The 19,801-nt window shown below is 38.6% G+C and overlaps 1 protein-coding gene across 1 annotated transcript in view; it reads left to right on the top strand.

Moving 5' to 3' along the window:
- EFCAB3 (EF-hand calcium binding domain 3) overlaps positions 1-19,053 on the top strand; it is a 39,347-nt gene extending 20,294 nt beyond the window's left edge. The window contains exons 4-10 of the mRNA XM_006177376.2: positions 1,499-1,642; positions 3,098-3,169; positions 4,280-4,400; positions 11,180-11,373; positions 11,691-11,875; positions 15,482-15,604; positions 18,172-19,053. Of these exons, the coding sequence (XP_006177438.2) occupies positions 1,499-1,642; positions 3,098-3,169; positions 4,280-4,400; positions 11,180-11,373; positions 11,691-11,875; positions 15,482-15,604; positions 18,172-18,498 (1,166 nt within the window). The 3' untranslated portion in view covers positions 18,499-19,053. The remainder of the gene's footprint in view (positions 1-1,498; positions 1,643-3,097; positions 3,170-4,279; positions 4,401-11,179; positions 11,374-11,690; positions 11,876-15,481; positions 15,605-18,171) is intronic.
- Positions 19,054-19,801: the final 748 nt, after the last annotated feature.

Here is a 19,801-nt window from a genome sequence, read left to right as displayed (position 1 = left end):
TACCTGAAATCAGTCTGAAATTTTAAAATAAATTTAAAAACATAACCACATATGCATTACCTCTCTTGACCTTTCCTACTCCTTTCCTCTTCTCACTCTGCTCCAGCTACACTAGCATCCTTGCTGTTCCTGGAATATGCGAGGCCCAGTCCCCTTAGGGCCTTTGCTCTAGCTCTTCCCTCTGTGTCTCCTCCTAGATATCCACTTTCTCACCTTTCAAGTCTTTGCTCAAATTTTACGTTTTTATACAAGCAAACTATCCTTCAATCCCTGGAACTCCCAATCCCCCCACCCTGAATTACTTTTTCTCTTTTCTGTAGTGCTTACCACTCTCTAACCTTCTAACATGTTCTCTAACTTACCTTCTTATTACATTTACATACAGGTAGAGATCTTTGTCTATTTAGTGTGCTGATATATCCTAGGCACATAGACAGCACCTAGCACATAGAAAGCATGCAATAAATATTTGTTGATTAAGCTGCATGAATACCTACTACGTGCTAGAAATACTAGGAGAAAAAAGAAACAAGTCAGAGATAGTTCCAGCCCTCAAGAAGCCTGCCTTTTATTAAGGGAGAAAGATGTTAACTTTTCACACAATTATAAATCAAGTATTACCTCTATGGATTAACCACTCTGACACTGAGATGTTCTCACTTAAATGCGATATGAAATGTTTTATTCTGGTGCCATTTAGGGTATACCTTGTTCTGAATGTATTCCTTAATTTTCTAATTTTAGAAAATACATGTCTTAGTTTGGCTCCAGTTAATACTTGAGCATTTCTTTGAAAAAACTTTGAGTGTATACAAAACATTCAGACCTCACAGTTCTGTAGGTCAGAAATAAGGTCGGCTTGCCTGGTTCGTCTTCTCTGGGTATTACAAGGCCAAAATGAAGGTGTTATCCAGCCTGGCCCCTTATCTAGAGGCTCTGAAGGAGAATCTGCTTCCAAGCTTGTTTAGGTTTTTGGCAGAATTCAGTTCCTTGCAGTTGTAGGGCTCAGGTCCCCATTTCCTTGCTGTCATCCAGGAGCCTCTCTCAGACACTTAAGGCTGCCTGCATTCCACATCACATGTCCTCTCTGTCTTCAAACCAGCAATAGTGAGTCAGGTCCTTCTCATGCCTTGAATCTCTCACTTCTGCCACATCTCTCTTGCTTCATAAGGAATCCATTCAGATAATTCAGGATAATCTAATTTAATTACATCTACAAAATCCCTTTGTCCTATAAAGTAATACCTTCACAGGCTCCAGGAATTAGGGTGTGGACATCTTTCAAAAGCCATTTGCCTACTTGCTTTTCCATCAATTTTATTCTACTTCAAATCTCATGGAAGGACACTGTGCTTCAAAAGAAATGTCTATTAAATACTCACTTCTCTAAATACTTTTTCAGAACATGATCTCCAATCAACTGTACTGTCTGTCCTAGTTCCATTAGAATATGTATTTATACTTAAATAACTGTCCTAACTTAATTCCATTTCCCCAGCCTTCCAAGATGCCTACAACTTCTTTAACAAGGATAAAACTGGCTGTATTGATTTACATGGAATGATGTGCACTTTAGCTAAGTTGGAAATGACTCTAACCAAGCACGATGTCTATAATGAATTAAAATGTGCTGATATTGATCGTGAGTACTTTGACTTATTTTTTTCATAAAAGATTTTTATGAATTTTTTTCTAAGATTATGTAAACATGAGAAATAAACCTCACTTATTTGCCAGAAGTACAGATATGTGTTTCTCTTTAAAGTTATCAGTGAGGTGTATGTACAAGTTATAAAATCAAACTAATGCTACAAAGTAGGCTATTCTTTGGAAAATCCCACGTGGCAACTATAAGTGACTGTCATGTTTAATATAAAATTCAGATTACCTGTCATGACATACCATGAAGGGTGCCTTGAAATAACAGATACAAAGGCATTGACAATTTCAAAAATAACCTGTTACTGTTACCCAAAAACTGGGTTCCCCTCTTGGTGGCTGTTGAGCCAAAAGACACAACCAAGCCCAAGAACAGGAGAAGTAAGGATTTATTATTTGCAACAAGTAAGGAGAACACCGGGGATATTTCCCAAAGCAAAACTGGGGAGGTTTTAAGCTAAGGGTACATGCATATTCATGAAGGGGCTTGAGCAAAGGAGAAGTCATAGAATTGGGGCAAAGGTCAACAGAGTCCAGGCTGCAGTTGATTGAAGTCACAAGGGTCAGCAGAGGTCAGTGTCATCATTCCTTAAGCTTTAGGTAGTCTGGTGATTGAATGCTCGAGGGGTTTGGATCCTGCAAAACAGCTCAAGTATGTACTTTAGGCTAATCTTTACCTTTGAAACAGAACTGGGAGTCTTTACAACTGATATATTGTCTCCCATATAGTTATTTTCCTAGCCTGGTAATACCTGTTTGTTCTTACATTCTTTGTTCCTTTAAAATCATTAATTATGAGGCGTATTCTTCTGCAAGGACAGGCATCGTGTCCAGGCTTAAATCAAAAATGGCTTAAGCCTAAAGTGGCTTCTCTTATGTCAAGAAAGCTATGCCTAGTTCTCTTCCTCCAGGGACCCCCTACCCTATCTGCGTACCTTACCAGGGAAATCCAAGCCCTTTGTTTCTGTTTGAATCTTAATAGTACAAATCTTCCTTCCATCATTAAAAGCCCACCTAATATTGACTCTTAAATGCCACATCATTTTTACTGCTATTTTTTAAAGCATATAGGTAATGTTTTCTTGAATATACTGACCTAGAGACTAGTAACCCAAGCTGGTATGTTGTGTGGAATATATATTCAGCATATTATCTCCTTTCCCCTCTCCCCACCCAACTGCCAGTGCCCCATTCAATCAGCAGCAGTTCCACATGTGAGTCAGTCACCATTTAATTAAACTGTCACTTGTTTCCACTAAATCTGACTAAATTTTTATTCTTTCATTGAAGTACAAACACTCTAATAGCACTCACTATCCTTTAATTTTAGAGGAAATAGGCTGCAACTCAGGGATATCCTAATAATAGAAATATAGAGGTGGGTATGAAGTGAGAAGGTAAATTTATTCTTGTTCTGAGCCTTAGATCTCTGTTGCAGGAGATGGGAAGGTGAATTTCTCAGACTTTATAAAGGTGCTAACAGATAAGAACCGCTTCCTTAAGGCTGTGGGTGAGTAGAGGTATCACTGAATACATGGCAGTTGCGTAGTTGCAATTCACTGCATAGTAAATATTATTCACTTAGGCCTCCAATCAGGAAGGTATAGTCTGGAATGTGATTTACTTTCTTTTTTTTTTTTTCTGTCGTTCCTGGGTGGGCACAAACTGATTTATTTTGTACTGCTTCTCTAAAACAAAATTTGCTAAGAAAATTGATACAGTTTTAGAATTTTAACTTAAATGCATCAAGTCCATCTGCAGAAGACACTGCTTTTTGGCCTCCAATGAGAACATTCAAGCAGTGGCGTAGAAAATTTTGGACACCTTTTATGGTATTCTAATTCTTTACCAAGTGTATGCGCTACTTTGGGAGGCACTCCTCTTACAAAAGAAAAATGCTCTCTCTTATATGCGAATTTGGGTGTAGATAATTCCTTGTTCCTGAAAGATACCCTCCTCACCCTGATGAAGCTTCTGCCATCAGTGTTAGGGCTGACGAGTCTGCTGGAGGTTAGACAGCATGTTCTCACACAAGGTTATAAATGATGTAGAGCTATACCCGATTTATTGTTATTTAATGTTTATAATCCTCTGTTTGTTTATAAGTTTAACAGGCTGCCTTGGAAAGTCTAACCCTATTCATATCATGTTTTCCAGAATAAATACATTCCAAATTCCAAATATTGTAACAGTTTTAAAAATACATCCTTTCATAAGCTATGAACTGTCTTAGGATAAATAGAAGCTACTATTTCAAGTACCACTATAGTAACAAGGGTTCGCCTGTAAACCAGAGATGTATTTATCCATAATTCCTTTACCTAGAAGAACAGAATAGTCCTTAACACATAATTCATGTTTATGTTGAATTCATTACTATATTTACTTAGAAGCCACTGAACTAAAAGTATTTAATTTCAAATTCCATGATTATTTTGTCTGTTCAGTAATCAAAATGACCTTTCTACCAAATAGAACAGACTTTGAATGTTTTTCTATAATTCTCTAATTCTTGACTTGGTATTAATATTGTATATACAGTAAAATACTGTCACTTTAGTTCTTTTTATGACAGATGTTTTTTTCAGATGACATTTTGAATCTTTCTTTCCCTCCATAGTTCCAGAAAAGAAAACCTGTTTAGATTTAGCTGGCAATCCGGGGATCCTATTGTTTGAAATTCTATCAAAGCTTGTAGAGACTTCAGCCTTACCCAGAAAAGCTATAATGGAAATAGTAAGGTAGGTAGCAAAGAAAGGGACAAAAATGACCTTCTCAGAAGCATTCATGAGGATTTTAACAATGCAGCCACCTTTCCCTAACATCCTACTCCACAGGATCTGCTCCAAAGCAAAGGAGAAGGTATATGGGCAGATGCTCACGTGCCACAACATGAGACCATATTCCTTCATCCTCTCAGCACTGCCTAGTTCTGAAATTTCAAGGCTGACTCAGACCATCTCAGGGCCCCACTGAGGACCTAAGACAGCCAGAAAAGTTCAGCCTCTCCTACCCTAGGCTAGAGAATCCCAGAGGAACAAGACTTTTCCAGGAATGATTTTTGGGTGGGCTTGGAAATCTAGTTTGAGTACAAGAGACTCCTATTCACACTGGAACTACCAGGGGCTCTCAAGACGTCTTTTGAGATGAGGTACAGCAACTTCATACCTCCCAAAGCAGTCTTTGGACTGAGCAAAACCAGAATTAGGCTTGAGAATAGATGATGAGGAAAGATTCTCATACCCAAATGTGTTTATTCCAACAAATATCACTAAAGACAAATTTCCTCCATCTATTTGTCGTTGTATTACAAAAATTAAATGTTGCAGTTATCAGTCTTTCCAACTCTTACTCTTTCAAAGCATTTTGCTATCCCACCTAAAGAGACTTAAAAATACCACCAACAATGTAAAAATATCCTCTGCTCTTCAACAGATAATCTCTTTATACTATCCTACACCTCGGTCAGATGCGGAACCAAGGATGCACAACATTCTACTCTTCATTCCAATTCAAATATGTTTATTAAATGCTTGCTGTTGGTACACAAATTTGGCACATGGCTTAACCTCTCTCTCTCCGTTTCCTCATCTATAAAATGGGAATAATAATACTTATAACACAATTATAGGGCAAATGTGAGGATATGTGATAACACAGGTAAAGGGTTTAGCACATCATAAGAGCTCAATAAATGTTAGCTATTATTATTATGTGGAAGTAACTAGAATAAACATAGAATATACATATCATCCACTTAACTTCATCTCTTTACTGGGTATGCCCACTTTACAGATGAAAAACAACTAAAGCACAGGTCAGTTAAGTAACCTGCCCAAAGGAGCAGTGTTGCCTAGATTTTAGCAGTCTGATTCTAGAACCCACGCTCTTATCCACCTCCCTGCACTGCCTCTCACACCCAGTAAGTGCTCAGGAAATGTAAGCAGATGTTGGTGTTTTTACTGGTACTATGTTTGTGGTTGTTACTTACCATATACCTGTTATCAAGGAGGTCAAAAGCATTTAATACACAGTATTTGCATTTAAGAAGCTTAAAATATAAATGGAGAAAAAAGTCATAAATATGAAGATAACTAAATAAACATGTGTAAGTAAAATAATACAAAATATATTACATAATTAATTGTCAAATGAGTGAGAGATCATTTGTTTCCTGAGAAAGCAGGTCCTGAGCTGTATAATGGTAGAATTTGATAGGTATTCCTATAGTCGATTATACCATTTGTTGCAAAGTTCTGAGCAAGCACTTGACATACATTAGCTTTTCCCTGGATTATTATCTCCTGACTAGTCTCCCAACTTGCACCACAGTCTACTCTCAACACTCCCTCTGCCTAGCTGACTCCTTGACTCCTAAAGCACCAAATGAGCCTTTTGAAACATTGTCAGATCATGTAACTCCTCTGCTCAAAACCTCCAAAACCCTCCCATTTCCCTCAGAGAACAATAAAGTCTTGACATGACTTAAATTGGCCCTCTATGTGGCCTGCACTCACCTTTGACCTCTTTGACTTCATTTCCTGTTAACTCTGCTCAAGCCATGCTGGCTTCCTTGCTGTTTCTCTCATACACCGGATGTGCTCCCTCCTCAAGACCTTTGCACTTGCTGTTCCCTCTGTCTAAAATGCTCTTTGCCCTGATATCCACATGACTCACCATCCCACTACTTTCAGGTCTTTGTTCAGATGTCACCTTCTCAGTCAGGCCTCCTCTGACTACGCTACCACTGCCTGTCTTCCCTTCTCTGCTTTACTTTTCCTCATACTGCTTATCATCGTCTAACATAAAATTTACTCATTTAATGTTTTATCTATTTTCTCATGCTAGAATGTAACTCCATGAGAGCAGAGATTTTTTTTTGTCTGTTTTATTCTATTCACTGTTACATCCCCAGTGTCTGGAAAAGTGCCTGGTACAAACCAGGCACTCAGCAAATATTTGTTGAATGATCTCATTTAATCCCTACTTCAGTGCTGTGTTCCAGTATCTTATTTACAGGCAAGGAGAAGGAGGCATAGAGATCAGGCTGTCCATCCAGCGCAGATCCGCCTCCTCTATCGTTTCTGTCTGCCTATTGGGCAGTCCCATAGGTACCTCAAACACAAAATGTCAAAACCTAAATCATCTCCTTCCCCCCATCTCCACTTCCCCCACCTCCACTTTTACTAGTTCTTCTACTTGGGTTTCACCATCTCATGTTTATCCGATTGCCTGAGCCAAAGGCCTCAGCTGCTGCTGCTGCTCTCTGACCCCCTACATCCAACCAATCACAAAATCCTGTCTATTTTACCTCCCAGACATACATCAAATCCACGCACTTCTCTCTGTCCCTACAGAAACTAGTCTAGCGTATGTCACTACCTTCTTACACTTGGATTACTGTGGTATCCCCCTACCTTGCCTCTGCCTCCATTCTTGCCATCTCTACCCACTTTCCACATTGCAGCCAGAATAATCTAACATTCAGTTAGAAACTATTTATTGAATGCCTACAATACCAAGTACAGATCTGATCTGGTCATATCATTTACCTGCTAAAATCTCTACAGTGGCCTCTCATGCCCTTCTGAAAAAGTTCCAACTTATGATATTTTCAAGGGCCTTTGTGAAATACCTTTTGCTTAACTCTCCGGTCAGTCTCACCTCTGGTAACTTCCCCTACCACATCCCATACTAAATTTGGTTCAGGTCCTCAACTACTCCATGCTCCCTAACCTCCAAGTATTTGCCTAGAACATTCTTTCCCCTCTTGTATCAGTTTCCTAGAGTTGCCTAGCACAAAGCATGGACAATACTAGGCACTTAATATTTTATTGAATATAAATGACTTTCCCAAGGTCATACAGCTATTATATAACTGATTCAGTAATCCAACAAGAGATTTTGTTTGTTTGGGGGCAAGGTAATTAAGTTTCTATTTATTTATTTATTTATTTATTTATTTATTTATTTATTTAATGGTGGTACTAGGGATTGAACCCAGGACCTTGTGCATTCTAGGCATGTGTTCTACTGGGCTATACACACCCCACCTCACCCCCAAATAAGAGAATGTTTGAGAAAAAGATTTAGAAAACAGACTGCATATGACGTTACAAAACAATTAACAGGTAATTTGGCTAGAACATGAGGTTTGTGAAGAGAAACAGTAGGAGATAAAGTTGGAAATGTGGACTGGATCCAGATTATAGGAAATCTCTAGGTTTCTTCTAAGCAGTTGAGAAGCCATTGAAAGTGCTGGAAAAGGGGAGCAGTTGGAAGGAAAGACTTTGATAAAGGGGTAGGAAGTTTGACCTGGAAGTGTTATATAGAAAAGTCTTATAAAGACAGACTGATGGCCAAGAGACAAGTGAGCATATGAGAGAAATAGCTCTGGCAATAGGAGAAAGGGCTTGGAAAGTGGAGGAAGCAAAGAGAGGCCACAAATCCCAAGATCTGAGGCTTTAAAGTAAAGTAGAAAAGGGTGGGTCAAGATAAATAGCAGCATTTGAGTCAGAATGACTAGGAGCCAGCAAATAGAAAGATGATGATAATAAAATGGGTGGGGGGTGGGGTGGATTTTTAGACAAGAAATATTTGAAATTAGTGGGGCAGCTAAGTGGAAATGTCCCACAATAAGTTTGAAATGCAAAAGTAAAACATACAAGAAAGACTGAGGTGAAAATAATAGACTTAGAAACTGTTAATACAGAGGAAATAACTTAAGCCAGCCATTAATCTGCATAAAATGAAGAAAGAGCAGAGAGAGAAAAGAGCAGGACTGAAGACAGACCCATAAGGACTTCCCATATTTATGGAATGGGAGGGAACAGAGTCATCAAAGGAAATACTCATAGTCAAGAAGAGAACCAGGATAGTACGGAGTTGGGAAGCCAGGGCCACAAAGAAATTCAAAACAAGATAGACTTTCCACCAGTATTAAATACTAAAGTGAGGCCAGGTAAAATGAGGACTGAATGGATAGGATTAGATGTGGTAGTGAAGAAATCATCAATGACCTTCAGTTCCAAAAGGATGATGGGAGGAAAACCAAATTTTAGAGAGTTAAAAAATAAGGTTAAACATACGAGAATAAATGTATATTTTTACCTCTTTTCCCTTCTGAAATTGCACTAAAATAATAGTAAAAGTATTTTAGAGGGCATAAAACCCAGGGAGAAGAGCTAACAAAAGATATCAACATAATTTTGGAAGCTGGAAAGGAAATGGATGGCTTAATTTACTAGCTAGTCAGATCAGAAGCTGAAACTTGAGTACCTTTGTGGAGAAGGTCAAGAAGCACCAGCCCTCACTGCAGAACACTTGAAAGGCTCAGGAACTGAGACACCAGGAACCTCTAATGGCAGAGAGGGCAGGGGAAACCCAAAACAGAAAGACCAGTTAAAAGTAACATGAGAAGTAGGTTGACCCTTAGATTCCTCTCTCTAGCCCTACATAGTCAAGTGACTGCCTGGCAGTTAACTCTCTAAAGAGGTTGTACCAGAAAGACTGTTCAGACTTAGGGAGACCAGACATAACTGAGGATGAGGGTATCATAGTGAAAACAGGATTATATGAAAGTCTACTTGCTGAATGGTGAGACCCCACCAGCCCTCTTCCCCTTCCCTAGGTCCCAAGGTGTTGACAGCTAGACTTACACCACTCAGGTAAAATATCAGAGGATCCCTCTCCAGGAAATTGACTAGCCCAAGAAAAAAAACCTACAGATACTCACAATTAAAAGGTCCCTTGATGAAGCAAGGCTCCAACCAATTACCTAACAGTGAAATTCTCACTCAATAAGACCCACCACACTCACACCAAAGAGCTTCCAATTGGCTCTAAAGAGTGTTTACTCTCACTCTTAAACATGAATAGACATCCAAGGATCAAGAGATATTTTTAAAAAAACTGTGTTACTAAAGAAAGATTAAAACAGGAGGGAAGGAAGGAATCAAGGGAGAGAAGGAAACAATTATAAATATAACATTTGATATAATCATCAAACAAAGATTAGAGTTTCAGGAAAGGGAAAGACTCCAGACTAGAGCAGCAGTTCTCAAATTGGGCATGTGTCAGGAACACCTGGAGCGATTGTTAAAACGCGCTACTGGGCCACATTCAGTAGGTTTGTGTGAGGACCAAGAATTTGTATTTCTAACAAGTTTCCAGTGCTGCTGATGATGCTGGTTTGAGGACCACACCCAGAGCCACAGAGAATACTTTGAGGAAAGGAAAGCTGAGCCTTAGAGAATCTGGTAGGAATTAAATTACACTGAGAGAAACGAGCATTATTCTATTTTCAGAGACAAGTGAGAACATTGTGGATGGTTAGGTTCAAGGTTAGGGAAGGAAGTATCTGGTTATAAACCACACTCCAATCAGAACACTATCGGCACATCTACCCACCCACTTCTGCAGCTCCAACATTTAGAATGAGTTCTTTCCCTCTTCCTGAGAGGAAAAGAAATGTTGCCTGTCACCATCTCAGAGGGAAATGAGCCTCTTGTTGCTGTAACAGACAGAAGACTGCAATAATGAGAAGCAAGGTCCTGTGTCATTCTCTTGGGCACTCCTCCACTCAGCACACTGAGAAGTGAGGTCTTCCAATTTGGTACTGAAACCCCCACTGCACCAAAACAGTGAGAAACAAGTTCTTCCACCTGAGCAGTGAGTGACCAGATCCCCACCTCAGCTGCAAAGAGAAGTCCTCTGTTCCAGCAGCAAGAAGGAATCTGATCTGTCACTGATATTTCAGGTTTGCATGTTTATAAATCATATGTTTATACGTTTGGGGATGTTTGTGCTATGAATTTGAGTCCCTTATCATACATAGCCTGCTGTACTTATTCTTAAAGAATTTATAACCTAAAATGCATAGTAACGTATCTCCTAAACCTGTTCATACACATGTGCACACAAACACATGCGCGCACACACACACACAGGTTGCAAAGAACCGCAATCAATAGTGATTTACTGTGGATAGGAAGATTACTGGTAACTCTTCTTTATGCTTGTCCATATTTTCCAAGTTCTCTGCAATGAGAATTTCTTTTAATTAAAAAAAATTGCATTTTAAAACCCAACACAAAGTAACGTAATAGTAGGCATGATTAATGTTTGTATTCAAGCTGGTACCACTTAAGGGCTTGTCAAAGATCATAATCGGTAAGTATTTTTCTAGACAAGACTGGGAGGTCTTGGGGAAGCCAAAGCCCAGGAATCACATACATAAAGTAATCAAATGGCCTATGGAAAGGATCACTGGATATTCTATAAATATCACAGAAACAGGCACTCAATAAATAATATTAAATGAATATATGAATTACATTTAAAATAAATGTATTCATCATATATAACTTTTTTTTACTTTACCATGAACTCTTTTTTTTTTTTTTTCATCATATATAACTTGCAACTTGACTTCTTTTTTCCTTTCTGTCCAGCACTCAGGCACTTTTTCAGTAGGATTATAGCACTTTTTATCCATCTCTGGATTACTTTTTTTTCCTAGCTATTTCCAAAGAAAATTCCAGGAAACCACCTCAGGAATATTGTGGAGTCCCTATGCTATGGGTTATGGAAAAAGGAGATTTAAGCCAGACATATGTACACCTCCAAGCTCAAGAACAGCTGCCTTTGCTAATGCTGCCCGGATTGCAATAATGAAGGAAAAGGATGTATTTAAATTTCTTGAAGAACTCAAGAGTAAGAGCCATTTGTCCTCTCCCCACTATTTGTATATTACTGGTCAGAAATAAATACTAGAGCCAAGTGCTTTAAGAGTAGGGCCATAGCTGATTCTGAGTGACTGGTCTCTGTCACACAGATATCTTTTGAAAACAAATGTACTTCTTACCTGAATCCCCAGACAACTAGATGAAGTTGAGGGTCGGTGGATGGGTGGGAGCAAGAGAGGAGTGTCGTGGCCACTGAGAAGAGACAAAAAGCAAAATAGGCACCACATGTATGTCTTTTATGAGAATTTCTTACATTATTTGTGATGCCATTTTTTATCTTTTTAGGATGCAGTCCTCTTTCAGATAGCCCATATTCAAAAATACCCATCTTTCCACTGTTTCCTAATGTGGATGGTGTGGTGATGGGAAAGCCATTCAAAGACATACAGAAATTAGAAATGCTACGGAGAAAGGAGCCTCTAAATTTCTTTGAGAACTATTTTTTCCATAAAAAGGACTGGAAAACACAGGTGAGATTATATCATTATCAGTTAAATAGATAGGTTTCTAAGTCCTAGCTTAACAGAACTAGTAGCATGCTTTTTAGTGGCAAATATTTTCAGTCATTGGGGAGGATATAGCTCAAAGTGGTAGAGTGCATGATTAGCATGCATGAGGTCCTGGGTTCAAACTCCAGTACCTCCTCTAAAAAAAGTAAATAAACCTAATTACCTCCCTCCTCACCCCAAAAATCCTAAAATAAACAGAATTACCTTGGTTCCATTAAAATATATATATTTGTTTTCAGTCCTTATATTTCAAACCAGATTCTATAGCCGTGTTCCTAAATTTAAAGCTGAGGTATAAAAATTTCATTTTATTTCAACAAATAGTTAAACTTACTGAAAAATAAAATTCTAAACTTGGGTTAGGGGTGGGAGATATAAGAATAATAACAAAAAGGCCCTAGGTCCTACCTCCAACCACTCTCCCATCCACTCAGAGAACAGAAGCTGTTTTAGGCTCCCTCAACTGGTTCTAATTGAGGTTAGGCCAGATACCATGGGATAAGAGGACCAGGTCCACAACCCAATGGAGCAGTGCTGTGATGGAGGGATGGACCATTCTGCCCTTGGACTAGAACCCCCTTTATAGTCACAGCTGCACCTTCTGGCCCTCCTTCATGCTCTGTTGCCTCTACTCTATTTGCCTCTTTTCCAAGATACACTTTGTCATTATGAGTCTCCGGCAAGTATACACTAGTTTCTGGATATTCTCTAGGAATCTCTGGCCTTGCCACAGGTTTGTCACAGGCTTCCCAGCCTGAGAAACAAGATGAAGATTTGACTGGAGATCAGCCCATCCTGTGGGGCATCTCTGGGTTCCAGATGTTCATGTTTTGTTCACATCACTAAAAAAACACTAGAGAGCCCCTCCAGGAACAGGGTTTAAGAGTCCCAAAGGCAGAAGATGGCAAAAAACGAGAAGTTGCCAATTAATGGTCATAAAGTCTCAATTATGCAAGATGAGTAAGTTGTAGAGATCTGCTATACAACATTGTGCCTTTAGTTAACAATACTGTATTATACACTTAAAAAAATGTTAAGAGGCTAGATCTCATGTTAAGTATTCTTACCACAATTAAATTTTTAAAAATTTTAAAGAGTCCCAGAGGAGTATCACAGTCACAAATGACCTCAAGTTCAGACTTTGTCTTTATTTCTACAGATGAAGTCATACAGGCAAATATAACTGACAGGAAGGAAATAAGAGGACATTTATATCCCTTTAAATTTATTTCCTAATTTTGAACCCTCTACCTGTGATGTTTATATGTGTATTGTCAATCTCTCCAACTAGAATATAAGGTTCATGTAGGCAAGGACTTTATTTCTTTCACTGAGGTACCCCTATCACCCATAAGCCTGGCCCACAGGAGACTCAATATTTTTTGGATGAAAGAAAACTATGATACAAGTTCTTTATTTTTTGAGAGCACACTACATGCTAGATTGTCTCTAATCATCTCAGTGGAGATAGTGGAGATAGTATCAACAGCTTTTTTTTAAATTGAAGTATAGTCAGTTTACAATGCTGTGTCAATTTCTGGTGTACAGCATAATGTTTCAGTCATCCATATACATACATATATTCATTTTCGTATTCTTTTTCATTATAGGTTACTACAAGATATTGAATATAGTTCCCTGTGCTTGTCAACAGCTTCTTAAATGGTTTCCTTGCTTCTACCTTTGTCCCCTTCAGTCTGTTCTCACACCCACAGGCAAATATCACTGACAAGATGGAAGTAAGAGGACATTTATTCCTCTTTAAACTTACTTCCCAGCATTGAACCCTCCACCTATGGTGTTTATCTGTTTATTTCAGTCTCTCCAGCTAGAATATAATCTTAGCGACTAAAGCGGTTCCATTAAAATCAGTCAAAACTCTCCAGTGGCTTTTTTCATATCACACAGAGTAAAAGCCAAAATCTTTACAATAACTTACAAGGTCCTACACCACAATCTAAACCTGAATCCTCCAATAATCATAGCCACAATGACTATTTAAATTTAAATTCACTAAAATTAAATAAAACTACAAATTCAGTTCCTTGGTCATACTACCCACATTTCAAATGCTCAATAATCGTGTGTGGCTAATGGCTATCATATTGGAGAATACAGAAATATAAAATTTTCCATCATTTTGCAAAGTTCTACTGGACATCACAGATTTAGACCCTCGTTGCCTATTTAATAACCTCGAGGTCTTTGGCTTTGCTCTTCCCTCTGCAAGAATGCTATTCCTCAGATATCTGCAGAGCTTCTCCCTCAACTCTTTTAGGTCTTCACTCAAATGTTACTTCAGGAAGCCCTCTCTAACCACCCTATTAAAAATCATAGTATCTACATTGTCAGCGTACTAACTGCCACTGAATTTTTCACTTCAAAATGGTTAATTTTATGTTGTGTGAATTTTCACCTCTATAAATTTTTTTAAAATATATATTTAAATAAAATCACAATCTCCAATGCCCTATCCACCTTCTCTGATTTATTTTTTCCATAACACTTACTACCATCTAATATACTACATATTTACTATGTATTACATCTAATATACTATACATTTATATTTATTATATTACATATATGTATATTATTACTACATCTACACCTACTACACCTATTTCATGTATTACATTTGTAAATATTATAATATACTATTCCTAATGTACTACAAATATCTACATATATGCCATATATATATTATGAAGGGGTTTGTATATGATTAAAAGACCATTTCTACACCACTTGTCAGATGTTTGGGGGGCACCTGGTATAGTGCCATGTGTAAATAGGCATCGAGCAAGTTCTTTCTCAATAGTGAAGCCTACTTATAAGAGAAGTATAGTCCAGAGGATAGTTTATGTCTGGGATGGATATGGAGGTTAGAGAGGAGCCAACTCCATCCTCACCCAAATTTTCAAAGCACTGAAAATGAATGCGCCCTACAGAGTACAGCCTACACTACTTCTAGAATTCTCACAGGGAACCAGCCATCTGTTTTCCCTGTTCCTGGGCTGCTGAACAATGCTGGTGGAAATCATGTAAATATGCGGATTACTTTCTTTGAAAATATGTATTACTGAGTCTCATCCAGGCTCTCAGTACTGCTTTTCTTCATTTGCTGTAAACCCTCTTACAATCCTCATAGTGGCTGCTGGAAAATCAGACCGTCAAACTCCTTCAGCTAATGATCTTGTCTCTCCAAGTCTATGAATTCTTTTAACTCTTCTTTCCACCTTAGGGATTTCTTCATCCTTTAAGCCATTTTTTTCCTCCTTCCCTCTTAAAAGTGAGAATTTTTCCTAATTTCCAAGGACAAAGTCTCCACCTCTATCTTTATTCACCTCCTGTACCTTATTCCTCCAGTTTTTCTCTTTCCAGGGCTGGCTTCATGGGTGTGTAATCTGTGCAATTACACAGGACCTTGTACTTAGAAGGGCCCTGAGTTTGGTTTAATGTTCTTTTGTTCAGTGCTTTCATAATATAGTATACTTCTGTGTATGTCTTTGTTATATAATTCAAATGAAATGCATTACTAACCTTCTTTTTAAAATGTGCATAAAGGCAGCAAATATAAAGCCTATTGGCCCTGCCTCAGGCTACCCAACTGACATCCTCGCCATTGATCAAATGCTTAAGAGAAAGCATAACTGGACAGTGTCTGATGCAGCCGCTATTAAACAGCACGTGAGTATTCACTGTTTAATGCCTTCCCAGAAAGCACTGACAAAAATGTTTTCTACTTCAGTACTACAGCCATAAAACCAAGAGCTTTTTTTCTGAAGCCCTATGTCTTTAAGACAAGGTCATTTCTAAAAAAAAAAAAAGACAAGGTCATTTCTCATTTTTACCCATTGTACTGACATTTCTTGCTCTGTAATCAAGTGGATTCAAATGTTAACTTATAATTCACCCTGCTAATATAATCATCTGTAGAGCCATACCCAGCATAATCTCTGGGACACTGATTTGTTTCATGCCAGAAACAGCAAATAGTTAAGGTAATAAGCCTACAGTCACAGTGAGGGGTGTATTCAGGGAATCATGATGAGTGAATGTATCTTTATTACAACAGCTAAAAGAAGAATAGTAGTTTAAGCATGTTTCTTATATGCCAGGCACTGTGCTCTATATGTACTCTACAAGTGCTCTCCAGATCCTAATTCATTTACACAATCCTTTGAGGTAAGCACTGTTATTCCTTGTCATTTTACACATATGCACGAAGAGGTTAAGTGACTTGCCCAGAGGCACACAGCTAGGAAGTAATAGAGCCAGAATTATAAGCATGGGCAGCTTGGCTGCAGAATCCACACTTTTAACCACAACTCTGTGCTGCTGTCTACTTTTATGCCCTGACTTCTTAGCAACTTTTGTACTCCAGAGAGAGACTGGGTGTATTTATTTTATGCCGCCTGCCTTCTGCATTTGACACTAATGATCAAGCTCTCCTAGACACTTCCTACTTCCTTGGCCTTTACGATTCTGCATCTTCAGTTCTCCTTGTAGCTCTGTGTCCTTTCCTCTCTCTTCTCTTTCCTGAATGTTCATTTCTTAAGTCTTGACATTCCCTAGTTTTCTAGCATCATCCTACTGCTCTTCTCACTATATACACTAATCCATTCATTTGTTCAGTAAATATTTATCCTGTGTTAACAAAGTTCTGGCATTAGGAGATACCACAGAATAAAAAACACAGTTCCTACTCTCAATGAGCTAGGAGTGAGGGTGGGAGACATGGAGAAGAAAATGAGCAGTAGTAATATATTGGGATAAATGGAACCACAGGTGGTCGGTGCTGCATGCCACAAGAATACAAAGGAGTGGGCTCCCAACCTCTGTCTCATCATGGCATAGATTCACACTGGAGTAAATGGAAGCCACTTATAGCTACAGGGCTCCAGCCCTGACGTACTAGCTGCCCCAAGGGCTAGGAAACTTGAAAAAACCAATAATTTGGCATCCCTATAACCCTGTCCCAGGAGAACAGTGGAGGTCTCTGCATTGAACGCAGGGCAAGTATTCTTTGAGCTATCCCAATCTACCCTCCTTGTTTCACCTGTCACCTATATACTGATCACTCCTAACTGTCACTAGCCTAGACTTCTTTCCAGTATTTCCATCTTACTGCACTGACTGCCTGATGAACATTTGTACCCTGCTGTCTCCTAGTATATCAAACTGGGCATGTCCAAAACCGAACTCATCATCTTCTGCATCAAAATGGCTCTTTCTCAGGGATCCCATATCTCAGTTGTATATACTACAATCTACTCAGTCACCAGAACTAGAAGGCCAGGAGCCATCCTTAGTTTATACTTTTCCCACACTCCTCAGGTACACCAATCACCAAATCTGTCTACTCCCATTTTCCCGAAGATTTTTCAAATCCATCCCCTTCATCCCATCCTATTACTAATGCCTTGACTGAGGTCCTCATTAGGCCTCACCTGGACAATCACCTTCACCCTGTTATCCTTTCCTCATAGCTCAACCTATGCTCCACACAGCTGCTGTGGAGAATGGATCTAACAAAAATCCAGCCTGTCACTGATCTGCTTAGGGAATGAATGCTTCCCTCTCCATGAGGGCAGGGTTTTTCAACTATATTTTCTGCTCAACACAGCTGTGGGATTTATCTCACTTCTAGCAGAAACATGGCTCACTACAGCGTGATTTTCACTAAGGGCTCCCCCCACCTCACTGAGATCAAGTCTTAGGGCCTGATTGTGGAAGACAACATCACCTTGCCTGCCTCTCCTCATCACTCCTTCCCTCTCACTTTAAATTTGACACTTTAGCCATACCGAAGTACCTGGATTCCCCCTACCAACTCTGGGATTCATCACCTTTGAAGCCTTCGTTTATGCTAGCCCCTCTCCCCAAACACCTTCCCATTAACACCCACTCCCTCAATTTCATCAAATCCTTAAGGACATTCTCAACTTCTCCCTCCCTGCCCTAGGCCGTCCTTAGCACTCCTAATATATCCAGAACCTATCTCCATCCCACATTTTCCTCTTTTTTAGTCTATTTTTTTAATTCTCATAAAATTTCTTATTATCTCATTATTCCCAAGTAATACATTTTCACGGTCCATCAATTCCTAACTCACACATCCTCAAGGAGCACTACCCAATATATAAATTCAGTGACTTTCAAGTAACCTGGAAACATAACTCAGGATATCTAGAATTGTGGTCCACAAACTAAAGCTATTTTAAGGTAACTACTGTAAACTTCTCTCACCGCAGGTAAAGAGAGCTACAGATACCTATCACTTGGGAATTGCACTTGAGCACCGGAAACAAATGCTAAACCTTTGGCGGAAAATCCGAGGGGATTTGATTGGGATCGACACTAAAAATGAGTCTTTTTATGATACTTTTTCTACTTATACATGGTCCTGGAATGTCTGCCAAGAATTACTTTCTCCGAAGGACTTAAGGTTGTATGATGCCTATGTGAATAGAAATTCCTTCCACAACTCTGTATACTCTTCCTCTTCGGATATCAGTGAATGTCATGTAGACACAGGAAGAAAAAGAAAACGGAAAGGTTTCAAAGGGTTTCGACAATGAAATTTCCACATTTTCTAAACAGATCATTGCAAACTACTTTTTCATAGATATCAAAATTATTCTTTCTTTTGTCTAGTACATTCTTAGCAGCTCGAAATGTTGACATCTTTTGAATTCTGACCAGTAAAAAAGTTAAAGTCATACTATGGTTTCTCTTTCCTAATTCTTACTAGTAAATAGACGCCGCACTGTTACTTCCCTAGCAACCAGCTGCACTCTGCTGCCCCCATCTGGCCCCAAACTGCCTGGACCGCAGCAGAAGGAGAAAAGCAAAGCTGGCACAGGGCTGCCCTTCTGAACTCCTAACAGCCTTCTCAGCAATAAGCACTTGAGTTTATGTGACTTAAGTGGCATTAGTTTCTCACTGTTTGTGAAAGAGGGCAGAGGCAGCAGATGACAATGACCTATCAGTTTCAGGGAATAATTTCACCCTCCCCCAGGGAACCTTGATTAGATTTGAGTTTTCCTAAGGCTCCTTAGCCACACACCTTCAGATGACTTGGATTACTCTTAAAAATAGCTGATCTCATCCATTACATTTGTCTTTGTTGTTCTTTAGTGCATTTAATAAAGAACCACATGATAATTATATTGCAAGTTTGAGGGCTTATAATTTTTTGTGGAAAAACATAAGTAGCATAAAATTTACTATCTTAATCATTCATATTTAAGTGTATATCATCCATTACTTTTTTTTTCCTTTTAGAAAAAGGAAAAGAAATGAAGACAGTGGCTTATAAAATAAAATTATAACATGCAAGGAAAAAGGTATGAAAATAGTGAAGGCTCCTAAAACTGTTAATGAAATAGGCTTGAAGTAATTTTGTATTACCTTGAATATTCAACTGTCTGAATATATTTGTAATTCTTTATAATGTTACGATGGGGGAGGGGAATAGCTAACCTTATAGGTAAGTGACCATGTTTTCTAACCAAAAAACATTTATGGTTTGATAAGAGGGTTTTTGTTGGTTTTTTTTTTTTTTGTATGACTGTGAGTATAACAGGCAATGTAAGGGATATAATTTGGATGCCAAATACCTGGAATATTTCCTTGGATCAATGGGATAACAGGACAGAATATTTTTAAGTAGATATTTCCTGGAAAACCTAAAATGTACAGTAATACATTCTATTAAATTATCACACACTGTTGATGACAGTATAAATTGGCATCTCTCTGATGGAATACAATATAGCAACAGGTACTCAGCCATTTATTCACCAATTATTTCCTGAGTTGCATACTGTGTGCTGGACCTTGTTCTCAGATCTGGACAAATAAGTGAACCAACAGATAAAA

This window comes from Camelus ferus, chromosome 16 (assembly GCF_009834535.1).
Source record: "Camelus ferus isolate YT-003-E chromosome 16, BCGSAC_Cfer_1.0, whole genome shotgun sequence".
NCBI lineage: Eukaryota > Metazoa > Chordata > Mammalia > Artiodactyla > Camelidae > Camelus > Camelus ferus.
Note: the sequence above shows the minus strand (reverse complement) of the source record. Positions and strands in the feature narration are given on the sequence as shown.